This window comes from Tursiops truncatus, chromosome 17 (genome assembly GCF_011762595.2).
Source record: "Tursiops truncatus isolate mTurTru1 chromosome 17, mTurTru1.mat.Y, whole genome shotgun sequence".
NCBI lineage: Eukaryota > Metazoa > Chordata > Mammalia > Artiodactyla > Delphinidae > Tursiops > Tursiops truncatus.
Window position 1 is genome coordinate 37859446 of NC_047050.1, and position 17949 is coordinate 37877394.

Sequence of the window (17949 nt, forward strand, 5' to 3'; positions counted from 1 at the left end):
GGCAAACAGTTCTAGGAAATCTATCCTCTCCAAAACCCTGAGACCTCATCATTGCTACCTTTTTCTCTCTTCTTCCCCCCTTCCCTCCCTGCTATTACTTTTCTCTCCCAGTTTGCAGGCTCACACAGCACCTCCCAGGTGATACTCAAAATCAAGCACAACAGTCCACTCGATCTTATCAATTTCTTCTACAAGAAGGAACAATTCTGCCAAGAAGTTAACAGAGAAATCTATTGTTATTTATAATATTTTGTTTATTTTACCAATAGTTTTTATATAATTTTATTCCAAAGAGATTATCACCACCTCTGAAATTCCCCCTCAAACTGCCTAGCTGACATGTGAACACACACTGGAGATTACATTTGTTAATGACTGCATCACTTTTTCAGATAAAATTTCTGGGATTGGCAGTTCTCCTCACTCTCTCCCACATTTACCAGATTTATCATTGTTCTTGAAACTTTGTTCAACCTACTACCCCTGCCTAGAATACGCCATCTTTTTTTTGCCCAATTATCCCAATCCTATAAATACTTGAGGGCCCAATGCAAATTCCACCTGATTACGCACATGCCCCCTTTTGGGGGGCATTGACTTTTAACCTTTATGGTTACACAGTACATTTCAACTTCGAATTTATTTAATTATTCAATTAACTATATACTTTTTTAAAATAATTCCCTAATGTTTTAATGTGTGTTGTAATCCTTTAATAATACTAGAAACATCTTAAGGGCAGTGAATCAAGTAGTATAAAATGCTAGGCACAAAGTACTAATTTTAATCTGGCTTATTCCCAAAACATAACAATATTTGGGTAAAGTCACTTGATTAAAAATACTGGGAACCCTAAGATATTTACATAACTGGGATACACATGAGAGGAGAGATGGTTGCTGGCTGCTTTGGGTTAGGTTTCCTAAAATGCCTACACCTTGGCGAGGTTATCAAAGGACCACAGACCCAGGGTCTAATCTACAGCTTTTCATGTTCAGAAACTTACATAAGCTTAAGCTCTAGGGAAATGAGCCGTACTAACCAAATTAAGAGACTGAATAAATCAGAATATATATTTATTGACCTATAAATGAGACCTGCCTGTTTAAACCAACTGGTCTATGCATTCTGTCCTATGAAAGGTGCATGGGGAAGCAAATCATTAGCAGAAAGTTGTCTGGTGAATATTAAATCAAAATACAAGGGAGATGAATGATCTTAATGCACAAGTTCTTAGCCAGGAACACATAATCAGAATCACTTGGGAGAGCTTTTTTAAAATCTTCATGACTGGGTCCTACTCTCAGAGAATCTGAATCGGCTCATATGTGTCTAGGCTGGACAAATGTAGTCTTAAAAGCTTCCCTGAAGACTGTAATGTATAATCCTAATTAAGAATCAACTAACAGACAATATCTTTATGCTGAGACAGCCTGATGCGTGGAGGTGCATCACAGAGATTTACCAGTTAGATTCCTCACATCAACTAGACAGGGCAATCTCTTCTCTGACTCTCTGCAACCCAATACTCTTCAGTTATGAGTTGTAATATTCAGGTATAGTTGTAATAAAAATTCATCAGATAGCCACAATAACATTATCAGGAAGTTATTATTGTCTCTGTGTTTCAGTTAAGACAAACTAAGGCTCACAGACACAACCTGGCCATGGTTAAACTTGTCTGTAATTAAACAAGTAGTAGAGTAGGGACTGATACCTAGTTCCAACACCAAAACAGAAAACTCTCACTATACCCCAAACTGCCTTATGTTCATTAATATCCAAATGGTCAGGTCAACTATGTAGCCATTAAAAATCATACTTGTAGAAGGCATCTAATTTGGGGAAATGTCCACAATTTATTTAGTAATAATAATAATAATAGATTTTTAAATAATAAGCATAGCATCATTAGAATTAAGTTCCTCTAGAAAAGACTACTTATGGGTATCTTTGAGTCCGTTTCCTCACCCAAAAATGGGGATGGTAACAATAGTACTTACTCCATAGAATTTTGTGAAGAATAAAAAAAAAATACTAGAAAAGTACTTAGTGTTTGGTACATGGTGTTTAATAAGTATTAACTAAGATTATTAATACCAAATGTGGTTTTCTGTGGCTGGAGAGCTTTATCTCTTTATGACAAATTATTCAAAGTGGTATTACCAGGTCACAAGATACATTAAATTTTAAGGTTTTTGATACATATTGCCAAACTGTCTCCCAGTTGTACCAATTTACATTGTAACCAGTAGATGATCTTTATTTTCTTCTTTGTGATTTTTTGAATTTTATAGATTTCATATAACAATCATGTATTACTTTTATGAGGAAAAAATAAATTATTTCTTAATGGTAAATTTTGTATTTGTTAGCTCCAAACAAACTGACTGGCTGTATTAATATAAAATAGGAAGGGAAACCAGGACCGAGCATTAGATGAGGCGCCAAAGGGCAGGGGGCACAAACTCTAGAAGGCAGAGCCTCAAGCCCATTTCATCCCTCGTTCAGCTCTATGAATATGGTCATGCTCTGAAGAACAAGTAGAAGGCTGGATAAACTCTAAAGAAGAATCACACTGGAGAGGCTGCACAGCTTTTGGAAAACCCACAAATGCAACCCCAGGGATTAGTCCAATCTGCCCTCTTAGGTTCACATGACATAGAACCTTCAGCTCATATTCCTGACGTAGGCTCATACACTACTTACCTTTACTGAGCTGAACAAAAGGCAGGGGTGATTGCACAGTTTTTTAAGAGCTCCAATACATATTAGATGAGAACTATTTTCCAACAATCCTTGAAGACAGAATCTGACAGCCTGAGAATTCAACAGTTTTCGATAAAGTTCAATCTGTAGGGCTCCTGGTCGGCAAAAGACTACATTCTCTATCTTAGGTGGGAGATATTTATTTATGACTTCTTGGGTTCTTCTAAGGACAAAGAGCCCAGTGAGGCAAGTAAGTTCAGCTGCTCTTCTCTCTCCTAACTCCTTTTCTTCCTATGGAAAAACAGCAGACTTAAAAGTGTTTTAGACAAAAAAAAAAAAAAAAAAAAAGAAACCACTGGGCTGGCCAAAAAGTTCCTTCGGTTTTAAAGTAAAAATAAAAGACACATTTTTCATTCTCACCAAGATCCTTATTGAACAACATATTCACTGTTTTGTTCCACTACCTTCTTTCATTTTTCAGGCAACTTCATAATTCCATCTTCCCAAAACTTTGTCTTTTTGAGCAAAGAACTGTTCCAGGTGCCTTTTATAGTCTTCTAGGGAAGTGAAATTTTTTCCCACTAAGAGAATTTTGTAAAGACTGAAATAAATGGAAATACTAAGGTGCAATGTCTGGTGAATACAGCAGATGAATCAGAACTTCCCAGCCAAGCTGTAACAGTTTTTGCCTGGTTATCAAAAAACATATGTTCTTGCATTATCCTGATGGAAGATTATGCGTTTTCTGTTGACTAATTCCGTATGCTTTTCGTCAAGTGCTGCTTTCGGTTGGTCTAATTGGTAGCAGTACTGTTGGAATTAATCGTTTGGTTTTCTGGAAGGAGCTCATAATAGAGGACTCCCAATCCCACCGTATACACACATCACCTTCTTTGGATGAAGACCGGCCTTTGGTGTGGTTGGTGGTGGTTCATTTCACTTGCCCCACGATCTCTGCCATTCCACATTATTGTACAGTATCCACTTTTCATCGCCCGAGACGATTTGTTTTAAAACTGGAACGTTTTCATTACATTTAAGTAGATAATTGCATGTGAAAATACAGTCAAGAAGGTTTTTGTTTGTTTGTTTGTTTGTTTTGCTTAACTTATGTGGAACCCAAACATCAAAGTGATTAACAAAACCAAGCTGGTGCAAATGATTTTCAACGCTTAATATGGATATTTTGAGTATGTTGGCTATCTCCCATGTGGTTTAATGTTGATTAATTGTTCTCAATTAATGTCTTGATTTGATCGCTATCAACTTCAACTGGTCTACCCGACCATGGAGCATCATCCAGCAAGAAATCTCCAGCACGAAACTTCGCAAACCACTTTTGACACATTCAGTCAGTCACAGCACCTTCTCCATATACTGCACAAATCTTTTTTTGCATTTCAGTTGTGTTTTTACCTTTCTTGAAATAAGAAAGCATAATATGCCAAAAATGTTGCTTTGTTTCTTTCATCTTCAATATTAAAATGCCTACACAAAAAAATCACCAATTCTGATAAGTTTTTTTTTAAATGCATGCTGATATGACAGCTGTCACAATACGATCTAACAAAATTGTTTCGAATGAAGTTAAAGACAACTAAGCGCTACTAGAGCCAAATCTTACAGAAAAAAATCAAACGAACCTTTTGGCCAACCCAGAACATGCAGTTAAATGAACATTAAACATTTTATAATGATCAACCATTTACTAATTGCTTCCCTTCAGATTTTTTTTAAATAAAAGAAATGAAATACAGTTTAGAATAGAAAAATCATCAATCATCTCTTTAAATGTTTAGCATAATCATTTAATTAAGTGAAGCCACAGTCTCCGAATCCTTGTTTGTTTGGCTATTGCCACCATTGAGAACCACTGGAAATCAATAATCCACAAACTGAATTGTCTGAAAGTAAGCTTTTATGAGAAGACTGTAACAGTACATGGTCTTAAAATCATTATCAAAGCACTAATAGAGCAAATTCTTGGAAGAAAATATTTTGACAAGTAATTGATCCTAAAACTAAGCTTACAAGAAATTATTGGCACAAGGTACTGCTGACTCTTTCAAAATCATTACACATTGTTCGTAAAATAATAGTACATTTTTAAAGTCAAAATACAGTATGAATGAAATTTATGTTTACATTCTCTACATAGGGGACTTCCCTGGTAGTGCAGTGGTTAAAAATCTGCCTTTCAATGCAGGGGACATGGGTTCGATCCCTGGTCCAGTAAGATCCCACATGCCACGGAGCAACTAAGCCTGTGCGCCACAACTACTGAGACTGCGCACCTAGAGCCCATGCTCTGCAACAAGAGAAGCCACCGCAATGAAAAGTCCGCACACCACAACGAAGAGTAGCCCCCCACTCGCAACTAGAGAAAGCCCGGCGCAGCAGTGAAGACCCAACGCAGCCAAAAAATATAAATAAATAAAAAAATAAATTCTCTACATAGACTCTTTAAAGTGTATAGAACTTCACAGGGAAGCTTAAAATAAATCCCATATGTACATATTTGTTTCTATATAAATCACAGAAAATTTCCCTTATATTTTAAAACTATTCTCAATTTTTATTACAAAATAATTGGTTCACTGGAGAAAGGTCAGAAAATATAGTTATGCAAAAATAAGAAAATTAAAGCTAACTTTCATCAACCAGAAACAGCCAATGCTGCCAAGACTTTCTATGTATATCTTCAAAACCATTTTGTTTGCATAAATATGTAAATATATTAGATGTTTTATTTTTATTTGTAACAAAAACAGTATCTCAAACCACAAAGCTTCATGGGAACAACCAACCAGTTTGGCTTATCACCATATTCCCCGGTGTCTGGCACTTAGCATTTGGCCCACTTTAGGTATTTAATATGTAAGTGTTGGGTAAATAAATGAATGTGATTTTATTTTTAAATAATGTATCATAAACATTTCCCATTCTATTAAATATATGCTTAAATCATTATTTTTCCTTTAATTTAATTTTATTTATTTTTGGCTGCATTGGGTTTTCATTGCTGCACGCGGGCTTCCTCTAGTTGCGGCGAGCGCGGGCTACTCTTCATTGTGGTGTGCAAGGTGCGCAGGTTTCTCACTGCAGTGGCTTCTCTTGTTGCAGAGCACGGGCTCTAAGCGCGTGGGCTTCAGTAGTTGTGGCTCGCAGGCTCTAGAGCGCAGGTTCAGTAGTTGTGGTGCACGGGCTTAGTTGCTCTGCGGCATGTGGGATCTTCCTGGACCAGGACTTGAACCCATGTCCCCTGCATTGGCAGGTGGATTCTTAACCACTGTGCCACCAGGGAAGCCCAATCATTATTTTTTATATAGTTCCTAGTTCATGGAAAATGCTCAGTAAATATTTATACCCAATTTTAAGGCTTTTGATACATATTGCCAAACTATCCTCCAGTCGTACCAATTTATATTCCAATCAGTAGAAAATAGTACCCCTATGTAAACTTGCTATTACAATGTAAATCTAACCAACTAAAACATCAGTAGAAAAGTACGAAAGTTACTTCATGGTTATTTGGTTTACCTTTTTCAATACCAGTAAAGATGAACGTTTTTATGTGTTTTACTGTCATTTATAATTCTCTGTGAAGTGCCTATTTATGAATCTTTTTCAAGTGATAGGGTCATTTTCTTAAGTAAGATATGCAAAAGGAGTTGAACGATTGTGGGTAAAATTTTAAAAATCACTCTACTAATTTACTTTTTCCTAAATTAAAATAATACCCAAGTTATGAATGATTTTCCCAAACTGCTCATTTTTATCCTACTTATTGAAGTAAATTATACCTCAGAAGCAGAAGGTTGTCTCGATTTAATAATGGGTTCTTCATATATTTTTCTATAAGACGGCAAAGAGCCTAATATTCCTGGATTTACAAAATCAATTAATGCAAAAAATTCTTGGAGATCATTCTGAACTGGAGTACCTAAAGAGAGAAAAGTGATGAGAGGTCAAGTTTGTGTTTTACAGTATCAGGTCTTTATAGAAATTTGTACTCTCTTCCCTAAGATCACTAAATACAAGCAAAGTCTCAAACTAAGAAAGACCAGCTAAATCAAGTTTTAAAAAATTAATAATTGTACAAAATTTTAACTCTGGTTTTAACTGTGAACTGAAGTCTATTTAGTACAGCATTTTGGCTGAGAATAGGCTCTAGAGTCTGACTGCTTGGGTTCAAATCCTACCTGCATCACTTATTCTCTGAGTTACCCTGAAAAGTTACTTACCCCAATTTTATTTGCTGTAAAATTAGGAAAATAATAGCAGTTCCTAGAGTTGTAAGGATCAAATGAGTTAATTTATATACTATTGTGCCTGCAGCACAATAAACATTCCATAACTGTTAATTGTTATTATTATAATTGTGTGACTCTGGACAAAGTTACTTAAGCTCTTTTAAGTTAAACTCGGGATTTTTTTCACTTATAAAAGTGGGAAGATAATAATTTCCCAGTGGTATTACAATGAAAAGTAAAGACAATGGATGTGAAGTGCCTGACATTTAGTAGACACAGTGAACGGTACCTATTATTAATACCTTACAAAGTTATCAGATAAAATTGGGATCTTCATTGATCCTAAAGACTGACACAGACTGTAACAGATTGATATACCCTGCACATACTACATACTCAATAATATTTGGCTAACTAATTTTCAAAGAGACACTAGCATGTTTCAATAATTATAATAATATCAAGTGAACATATATATCAGCATAGTAAAACAGCATAATTCCAGATGAGTTTCAAATAACAGACTACAAAAAGTTGTCCAAAGATATAAATAATAGAAGTAAATAAAAATGCACTTATTTCAATAACAGACAACACAAATTTTTACAATGTTAAGGAGTTTCATGATCACTTCCTTTGAAAGTCAATGCATAGACTCGAGGTGGGACCAATGCTTACTAATTTTTTTTAATACACCTAGTTAGTTCTAAATTTTTTTAGACACATCACAGAATTAAAGAAAATATATTTATGTTGGTATGCATTTTGTTAAACCTTTAAAAGAATATCCATGACAATGATTAATAAAAATAGGGGGAATGGGAAAAACAAGAAAGAAAGAAGGGAACAAAAGGTACAAGGATCATTGCGGTTGGCTTCCAGCCAGCCAGCCAAATGATGAATCCAAGCTAATCATGGTAGTTCTACCCCTTCGCCAATGACTTATGTAAGAAAGGGTTTGTCTTAGACTGGGTTCTCAGAAGCAGAGCCTGAGATAAGGATTAGGCTACACATGATTAATGGAGAAATTATTCTCAAGAGAAAGGGAATAATGGAATCAGAAAATGCAGGGGAAGAAACTAACAATTTAGCTTGAGCAAAATTACAGGGAGCCTTAGAGCATAAACTACATTATAAAGGTCCTCCTGAAATTATCCTGAGGCAAAGGAGCTGGCATTTTACTTGCTCCTCTATACGAGTCAATCACTGACCAAGCTGCAGGGGAGAGAAGGACCTCTCACTCAACCAATGATAATTCTCCAGAAAAGGCAGGAGACATGGGTTGTTTAATCAACAGTTCCAGCAGCTATGGGGTGGGTCCAACAGCCCAGAAAAGGGGAGCTCATGGGGCACCGACAGTTTCCACCAACAGCATGTGACCCATCCTGCCCAATGAGATATAAAAGGAAGTCAGGGAGGAGCCTGGGATAGTCTCCTCACTCTTAAAGATGGAGATAAAGGCAGAGCCAGCCCCTGTTCTCCTTTAAATATCACCACATCTGGATGTGATGTCTGCAACTGCTCTGGCCACTTGTTACAAGCATGAATATGAAGTCAACACCAAACATGGCACAGCAAAGAACAAAAAGAATCAGAATCCTTAACAACACTGTTGAGCTGATGTAACCCCACCCCTGGAACATGCCCTAGCTCTAGACCTGCAGTTATGTGGGAGAATAAGCACATTTGATCCACATATCTGTTACTTACACCTGAAATCACGCCAACTGATACACAAGGGAAAGAGGCAAAAGCAAAACTGGAAAAAAGACAGGCAGACAATAAGAAGGGGATCAGGAAAAGGATTTAGGGCAGAAAATAATAAGGAAAAAGAGTAAAGAAGAAAAAGAAAAGAAAAGAAAAGAAGGGCCTACAAGATAGCCAATACACTAGTATAGTATCATTCTGAGTTGTCACAAATGTTGTCTAGAAGTAGTTTAGTCCCCAGTTCGCTGCTTTTAATATTCTTTTCTAATTCTAGACTATGCAGAACCTGTAGAAGAAGCTAAATAATATAACATTAATAAAAGTCGAGCAGCAAAGTCCTGTGACAAGAAAAAAGGAAACACTAAAGATTTTCAAGTAAAGTTTGTATGTTTACTAAAACTATTTTCAGGGCTATGGAAGTGAAACTTCTAGGGAAACTGAGAGAACTCTTTCTCTTTCCCTACCTCTATCCCAGCAATAAAAGCTTTTTCTTTGTTTTATTGTTTACTTTTTAAGGAGACATAAATCTACCACCCAACCAAAGTACTGGAACATTGCTAATAACCTACAGCTATATCCGCATCTATTATCTCCATAAAAAGCTCTAAGAGCTCTTTATACATATTCATACATGTATCTTTCCTTCAGGTCCTATAATTCCACTTCTAGGAATCTATATAGAAAAGTATTTGCTTGTAGATATCCATCACCACATTTCAAAATTATGCACTATCATAGGAAAATGTTTACATTAAGTGTATTTTGCTGTGCATGTGTGTCTATGAATAAAGACGGATTTTGTATGTATATATAAAAAAGAAATATCTATGTATGTTCTCTGTGTGCATGTGTGCATGCGTGTGTGAGAGAATAATGAAACATGACAAAATGTTAATGGCTCATTAAGAAATTGAGATTGAAGGATGATTTCCATTCTCTAGTTTCTAAGCATGCTATAATATAGCAATATGTGTATGTATCTCTGTGTGTCTGTGTCTGTGTGTGATATATATTTTTAACTCTCACTTTTTAATGAGAATTTTTTCAAATCTCAGATTTTTCTTTTTTATAATATAAAGAAAGGATATCTAACATCTAATGAAGGATAGCTAACATAATAAGATATTGTGGATTGAACTGTGTCCCCTCAAAATTCTTATGTTGAAGCCCTAATTCCCAATGTGAATATATTTGGAAACAGGGCCTTTTAGGAGGTAATTAAGGTTAAAGAAGCTCATAAGGGTGGAGTCCTAATCCAATATGTATCCTTTCAAGAAGAGAGAAAGACATAGGGATGCACACACTCAGAGAACAGGCCATGAGAGGACCCAGCGAGCAGATGGTCATCTGCAAGGCGAGGAGAGAGGCCTCAGGAGAAACCAAACCTGCTGACATCTTGACACTGGACTTCCAGCTTCCAGAACTGTGAGAAAATACATTTCTGTCATTGAAGAAATTTACCACCCAGTCTGTGGTATTTTGTTACGGCAGCCCTAGAAGTCTAATACACCTCTATTAAATTTTAATTTAATTTTAATATTAAAATTTCCAGTAAATATTAACTAAATGTTCTTCACAGCACTAGGCTAGATAGCAGAAGGAAACAAAATCAAAATTACTTTCATTTGATTCTTAGATAGCTTCTGAGCACCTATTATATATGAGCACTGTACATACTCATATATAAATGTTACTTCCTAATAAGACACAAATCACATTGGGAGTAAGATATGCTGCCACTATAAAAAAGAAGAATTTATTCAGGCAATTCTAAGGAGATAAAAACCAACTGTAAGTAATTCTAAATGTAAGAGGTTAGTTAGTGCTAGTTTTCACCTACCTTCACAGCTCAGGAGCAACAGAGACAAGGACTGGAAAACAGAAACAAGATAAAGAAGACAAAGTACGAATAAAGGGGGCAATGCTAATTCCTCAAAGGAAGCAACTCACTGGTCATCATCAGGACAGTCCTTCTAAATGAAGTCCCAGAATCATTTTCTACTGAAAATATTAAATTTAATTTGTAACGCTATTTGAACTGGTATTTGCTTATAATTGAGAATATTAGTAAAACTGTCCGTTTTTGCTAAAGGACATTATCTGTTTTTCAAATAGAGGAGAATCTATTTTTTTTTATTATCTATTATTATTACCTAAAAGTAATCTTAGTTTCTCACTCTCCCATTTTATTTTTCTTTGCCCTTCGAATGCCAATCTTTTTAACTCCATAGCTGTTAACTCCATAAGCAATATTGACCCCACATTGAGCAGTAAAAAGAAACAGTCTCTGCTTTTTTCTTCCAACACAGTGTAACTAAATTCAGCTAAATCTTTTTTTCCATTGCTTTTCTGACCCCAAGGATCTCAAAATCAAAAGCTAGTCAAGAAGTATAAGGAATCCACTTAGTTTCTCAAATAGCCAAAGATACAGAAATTACCTAGATTAAGTTTTCCATTTCCCCAACTCATTTTTTTCTTTAAAAACAGCCTCTACTAAATGTTCAAAGTCCGTTTTTCTATTCTCTGGTTTCCATATCACCAGTATTACTGACAAACATTTGTTGAACATCTACTAAATTTGGGGGGCAGATATAACTGTAAGATTTGATCCCTGTCCTTTTTATCTTTATTATCTTTAAGTGACTAAATGTGAAGAATGTAAAGGTCATTTAACAGTTCCCAAAATCATTTCTAAAAAGCACATATAGTTTTAAAAATCACATTTGGTAATGGTTAATACAATCCTTCTTCACAAACTGGAAGTCAAATGATCATAAATTACTTAAAGATGGGTACCCTCCACACCCCAACTCAATGAGAGCACAACAGGGGGAGTTTTCTCTGTTGCTCCAGGGCATACTTCTACCCTAAAGATGTGGAATGGAGGAATAAGCTGTTGGTCACACCCTTTCTCCCTCCTCACTTAAATTTCAGAGGAGAGCTCTGACATGCATATAGGACACATGAAGGACACCATGAGATATGATGTAATAAGGATAATCATGCCCTGCCCATCCCTTCCAAAAGGATTAAAGATGATAGGGAAATAGAGCCTTAAGTAGAATATGGAAGGGTCGCAAACCTTAGTAATGAATATAACTCTCTTCTTTCCTCTGCTACCACATAAGACCAAAGTGAGGTGTGGGAGAAAAGCTACACTGAGTTATTCAGGCCTAATTCTAGTCTAGGCCTTAAGCTAAAAAGGATTCGGTAGAAACAGATTCTTGTATTTACTCACAGTCTATCTCATCCTTCCAGACAGTCTGGGCCAGAAGCTTTGGCCAGCAAAAAACCATATGCATACAGCACAAATATATAAAAATAGAGGATATTTATATTAAACACTTACCATGTATAGGGTAGTCTTCCAAGACCTTTACACGGATTAACTCATTTGACCCTCACAACAATTCTATGAAGTAGATGGTCTTACTATCCCTATTTCACACATAAGGAAACTGAGGTACAGAGAAGTATAACTTGCCCAAAGTTGCACAGCTGTAAATATCAGACTTGGAAACCAAGTACAAGCAGTCTAGTCCCATCTCCTACCTTCTTTACCATGATACCATTGTGTTTATTCCTCAAAGAATCCAAAATCTGGATTGCAGAACATTACATAGGATTTAAATAATTCAGAATCCTACCAAGACTCAACTAACATAGGTTTATTAGTATGAATTCCACTCAATACCATCAATTCTTTGGATGCCAAACATCATATTACAAGTTTTGCATATTCACTAGGCAAAAATACCATCATATCTCCCCAAAAGTAAATACGGACCAGTTAGAATTATCCTTTTCTCACAGGCGAGGCTAATGAGGGCTGTAGCTGTCTTAATGGTACTGTTCTTCAAACGATGCCCTTCATCACAAATGAGAAGATCAAATTTTATATTCTTAATTTGATCCAGGGAACGAAGTAACATTTCATAACTGATGATAAGAACAGAATAAAATGGAGATTTGGCGAATTCTTCTACCTTGTGGTCCTAAGAAAAAAAAGATAATATTTAACAAATCATGGGCAAAAACTGTGTGAAATCAAATTTAAGCAGCGTATTCCTGACAACCATTAACTAGGTATTAGAATATGTTAACTCATGACCAAATTGTAGGGCAAGATTCCAGTTATCTGCAAAGGGTCAGAGCTACTTACACTTGAAAAACTGCTACGTAGACAGTGAAAACTGCAGTATTGATTTGAAAATCTAGAGATTTAGTAAATGACCAGGGCTAAACCTTTAAAAGTCTCTTACCTGATCAACAGTAAATATCTTGATCCTTTCAATTCCTAGCCATTTTTGAAATTCTTTCCTCCAATTATTCACCAAGCTTCCAGGTGAGACAATAAGTGTCTTCTTTATTACTGGCTTGCCACCGTAGGGTCCCTGACACTGTAGAGTCCAGATGAGCGAAATACATTGCAATGTTTTCCCTAAACCCATTTCATCAGCAAGAATAGCTCCACATCTGCCATTCACCCTGTTAGAAACAATTATGCTTCCTTCAATTACAAAAGGAAAATATTTTATGTCCCTAATATCATCACCTATTAGTCAAGAACCAGAAGCTGATATTTTGTACGTAGGATGATCCTAGCCCCCACTAAACACTTTTTCTAGCTCTTCAATCAGCTGATTTATGACATATCTCTCTTTTGCATCTTTGCTAATTATATTCATTACATATTTGTGAACTAAATTACTAAAACAACTTGAAATTAGAGTTGAATCTAAATCATCTGTTACTATCATGTATCTATATTTAGAGATTAGAAATCAATCCCAATTTTATATCTACCTTTGAATAATTTAACTATAACCATGCTTCTCATCACCAACAGTTGAGCAGTTTTTATCAGTTTCAGTATTAGATATCAAAACAGTTTAAAATACATTGAAATGTAAACCAGAAAGATCTATTGGTCTATATTTATGATTCTCTGGCAGTAAATGAAGCCCTCAACCAAAACAGCTCCTTGAGCTGTAAGAAAAAATAAACACTAACTTTTTGATCTAATACATGTAATTTAGTAAAACTCTCATCCAACAAACCTACTTGGTTAATGTAATTTAAAATTAAATATTATAAGGAATATAATAATATAAGTAAGTGGCATTTTATAACATTCATAGTTTTTAAAGCTCTTTGAAGGTATTAGATATACATTTTTAAAGTTACAAAATCCAAAGGAATTAAGGATATTACCAAAAATATAAGTGTAGTTTGTTAATCTATTGTATTTCTTACTAGTAGAAATAATAACCAAAAACAATTTTATAGGGGACTTCCCTGGTGGTCCTGTGGTTAAGAATGTGCCTTCCAATGCAGGGGACGCGGGTTCGATCCCTGGTCGGGGAAGTAAGATTCCACATGCCACGGGGCAACTAAGCCTGTGCGCCGTAACTACTGAGCCCACAAGCTCTGGAACCTGCACACCACAACTAGAGAGAAGCCTGAGCACTGCAACGAAGAGCCCGCACGCTGCAATGAAAGATCCTGCAGGCCTCAACTAAGACCCGACGCAGCCAAAAAAAAAAAAACAAAAAAAAACCACACAATTTTACATATGTTATCCATTTCAAAGTGTAGAGAAAAAATTACAAACATGCATCATAGCCACTATTATTATTTTAGATCAACAATTTGCCACTGCAAGATGCCAGATAACTGAGACATAGTGAGTGGCAGAGAGAAAATAGTGATCCACCATCCATCATCCACCATCATGGTATAGGGAAGAGAACAGGAAGACTTCTCTTGAAGAAGATGAAACTTGAGCAGAGTTTTAAAGGTAAATAGGAATTCACTACCTTAATCAGGTAGATCAGTACACTTGGAGCTTGAACTGAATTCCAAGCAAGAAAATAAAAGCTAGGAAGCTGGCAAAATAGGAAGAAGACAGAAGATGAGGATACTTATCCTTGAAAGCTCAGACTGTATCCTGTAGGTCAGCATCTCCCAAACATCAGTCTTTCATGACTACCATTACAATTTTTTGCCATACATGTGATACTATATGTTATTATTTATTATTTTTCTCTAAACCAACTCACTTTTTTACTTAGATTTATTTGAAAACTCTTTCTAAGCATAATTTATCTGTGAAACAAAAAGTTTAATGTGCTATTTCTTTCTAATTATTCATTAACTCAATATGCTACTATTAAAAGTTAAAAATAAAGTTTGTCCATGTATACCTAAAATGATCCCATACACAACCCAGTAAAGTGCATATCACAGATTAGGAAACACTGCTCTAAGTTCTGAGAATTGTAATAAATTTAAGTAAGGAAATGCCATGTTCAGAATTGTTTTCAGAAAAATCAAGCTGGTGGTGATAAGGAGAATGAATCTGACAAGTATCAGAAGCAGATACACAAGTTAGAAACCACTGCAATAGTCCAGATAAAATATAATTTTATGACACCAGTTACTAGAGCTGCTACAGTGAGGTGCCAGAAACAATCAGGACCCAAATGATATTTGGGAGGTCAAAATAATCAAAAGTTTAGGTTTGATTAGATAGAGAAGGTGAGAGAGAAGAAATCAAAGATGATTCTCAGGCCAAGTGAGATAAGATCTCCAAAAGGAAGAACAGATTTGAGAAAGAACATGAATCTAGAAAGTTTCTAGGAAATAGTTTTCCCTTAACTTGTCATCATTCAACGGGTTCTTAGAGTTTGGGGAAATTTACATTCCCAACTCCCTAGTAAATGACCAGTATAAAAGTCAAGGTCCTATGCATTAAAAACAAAACAAAAAAGGACTGGAAGGAAATGTACTAACATGTTAGCAGAGACCTTTGATTTCTTTTTACTCCCTTTGTCTGGTTTGTATGTATGTGTGTGTCTTCTATTGATACTTCAACTGTACTTCGACTACAGTTCTTTAAGAAAACTCAATTTTAAAAGGAGAGGAGGGGGACTTCCCTGGTGGTGCAGTGCTTAGGAATCCCCCTGCCAATGCAGGGGACACGGGTTCGATCCCTGGTCCGGGAAGATCCCACATGCCATGGAGCAACTAAGTCAGTGAGCCAAAACTACTGAGCCTGCACTCTCGAGCCTGCAAGCCACAACTACTGAGCCCACATGCCACAACTACTGAAGCCCACGCGCCTAGAGCCCATGCTCCACAACAAGAGAGGCCACCGCAATGAGAAGCCTGCACACCATAATGAAGAGTAGCCTCCACTCGCCGCAACTAGAAAAAGCCCGTGCACTGCAACGAAGACCCAACACAACCAAAAATAAATTTTAAAAATAAATTAAAAAAAAAATCTGCTTAAAAAAAGCTGGGGGGCGGCTTCCCTGGTGGCGCAATGGTTGGGAATCTGCCTGCCAATTCAGGGGACGCGGGTTCGTGCCCTAGTCCGGGAGGATCCCACATGCTGCGGAGCGGCTGGGCTCGTGATCCGTGGCCACTGGGCCTGCGCGTCCGGAGCCTGTGCTCCGCAACAGGAGAGGCCACAACAGTGAGAGGCCCACGTACTGCAAAAAAAAAAAAAGAACTACCTGCGGAATAAACATACACATTAAGTACCATTTGCCATTCCCACCAACTAAAATATATGCTGTACCCACTGAGATGCATTATATATCAGGCTTGTCCTAGAAAATCATTATGTTACAGGTTAAATCAAAGCTCAGATTAAACAGATTATTTTCCTACCTCATTCCCATCACACATTCATAAAGGAATATGATCCCTTCTTTCTGATGTGGTCGAAGGTGAAATACAAGGTGAGGATCTATCACTACATCCACAACAGGAAAACAGTTCTTACTGAACATCTGCTGGTGATTATTATCTGGTTGTGGCATAACAAGTGAATCTTAAGAAAAAGAGAAAAGTATAATTATAAATGTATTCCAATTTCACTCTGTCAGTAACTACATTATCTTGCTCTAATTACTCAGAAGGTAGAACTATTTGCCATCATTTGTGGCAAAAAAACTTTGAAATTCAGTAACATCAATGCTAAGCAAAGGTACAAAATTAAAAAAATAAAATCTCTTGCCTTATTGATGTAAGATTTCATGCAAAGAATTGTGAAGAGCTTTCCAAACTTCATGCCCAAAAGTGCTTTGAAACCACTGAAATTCACTGTTGTCTCATAAAGAATTCAGCCACAACACTTAATAGTTCAGTATTCAGAGCAAAGAGAACTATTTCCAACTGAAAGCACAGGTTGGAATTTTGCCAAGATGCTCTTGCTAATACTCACAACTTCTTATTCTGGAAAGGCTTTCTAAATTTAATATAAAGGCTCCCTTTTTTCATTCTTGTACCCACTAACAATGACCATTACTCCTATTATTCAGAAGAACTGAGAAAGAATGACAAATTTTCCATTGACTTCACCACCATTATTTGCTTAAAGTTAATTACTTCATTCATAAATCTTTGCAAAGCAGCATGAAGTAACCATCAAATAACAATGTAATTCTTTAGAAACACGCTAATACAATTTAAAAGATTTATTAAAAGTCACCCAAAAAAACAAAATCAAACATAACTAGAAAGCTGGTCTCAACTGATAAATCTGAAATCAGAAAATAAACTCATCAAAATAATTTTTTGGATATATTTGTATGTCTACATCATGGTTAAAAAAATAAATTTTAAAAAATAAACAAAAAGGAAAAAAGAGAAGAACAAAGATGAGAAAAGGAGATTTTTTAAAAATGGGTTCCAGGAACTCAAATATGGGGAATTCCCTGGCAGTCCAGTGCTTAAGACTCTGAGCTTTCACTACCGAGGACACGGGTTCAAATCGTGGTCGGGGAATTAAAATCCTACAAGCTGCATGGTGTGGCCGAAAAAAAAAGAAGATTAAATAAATAACCATCAATGTGGAAATACATAGTCACAGGAATGAGAGTCTGGTTGTGTTTACTGATAGCAATTACCCAGAAGAAAATTTTCTGTGATCTTCCCATGTTTCTGAGCAACCAGGAATTCACCTCTCATTTTTGAGATGAATTCCTGGCAGGTAGGGGACTAGGGAGTGAAAATGGAAAACTTGGCCCTTGGGTTTCCTCTATATCCCGGTAACAAAGCAAGAGTGTATGCCTTGTGGATTTCCAACCAAGAAATAGCCCCATTTTTTTCTATCTTTTAAAAAGGACAAAGGGAAAAAAAGAAGATAGAGGTAAAGATGATACACAGCTCAAGCAAGAAGGACCACAGAATCATAGGTCATCTAACAAAGTACCCAGCTTCAAGAAAAGTAAAACCTAAAGCACCACAGCAATAGGACACCAATTCAAAT

At 36.1% G+C, this 17949-nt stretch overlaps 1 protein-coding gene across 2 annotated transcripts in view; it reads right to left on the bottom strand.

Annotated features, from left to right (window-relative positions):
* Positions 1-17949, bottom strand: part of RAD54B (RAD54 homolog B) — a 97295-nt gene that overhangs the window by 15586 nt on the left and 63760 nt on the right. For both annotated transcript variants that reach the window (XM_019925132.3, XM_019925133.3), the window contains 5 exons: positions 16347-16509; positions 12932-13157; positions 12457-12664; positions 6513-6652; positions 2710-3000 (listed from right to left, as the gene is read on the bottom strand). In XM_019925132.3, coding sequence (XP_019780691.1) covers positions 2710-3000; positions 6513-6652; positions 12457-12664; positions 12932-13157; positions 16347-16509 — 1028 coding nt within the window. The remainder of the gene's footprint in view (positions 1-2709; positions 3001-6512; positions 6653-12456; positions 12665-12931; positions 13158-16346; positions 16510-17949) is intronic.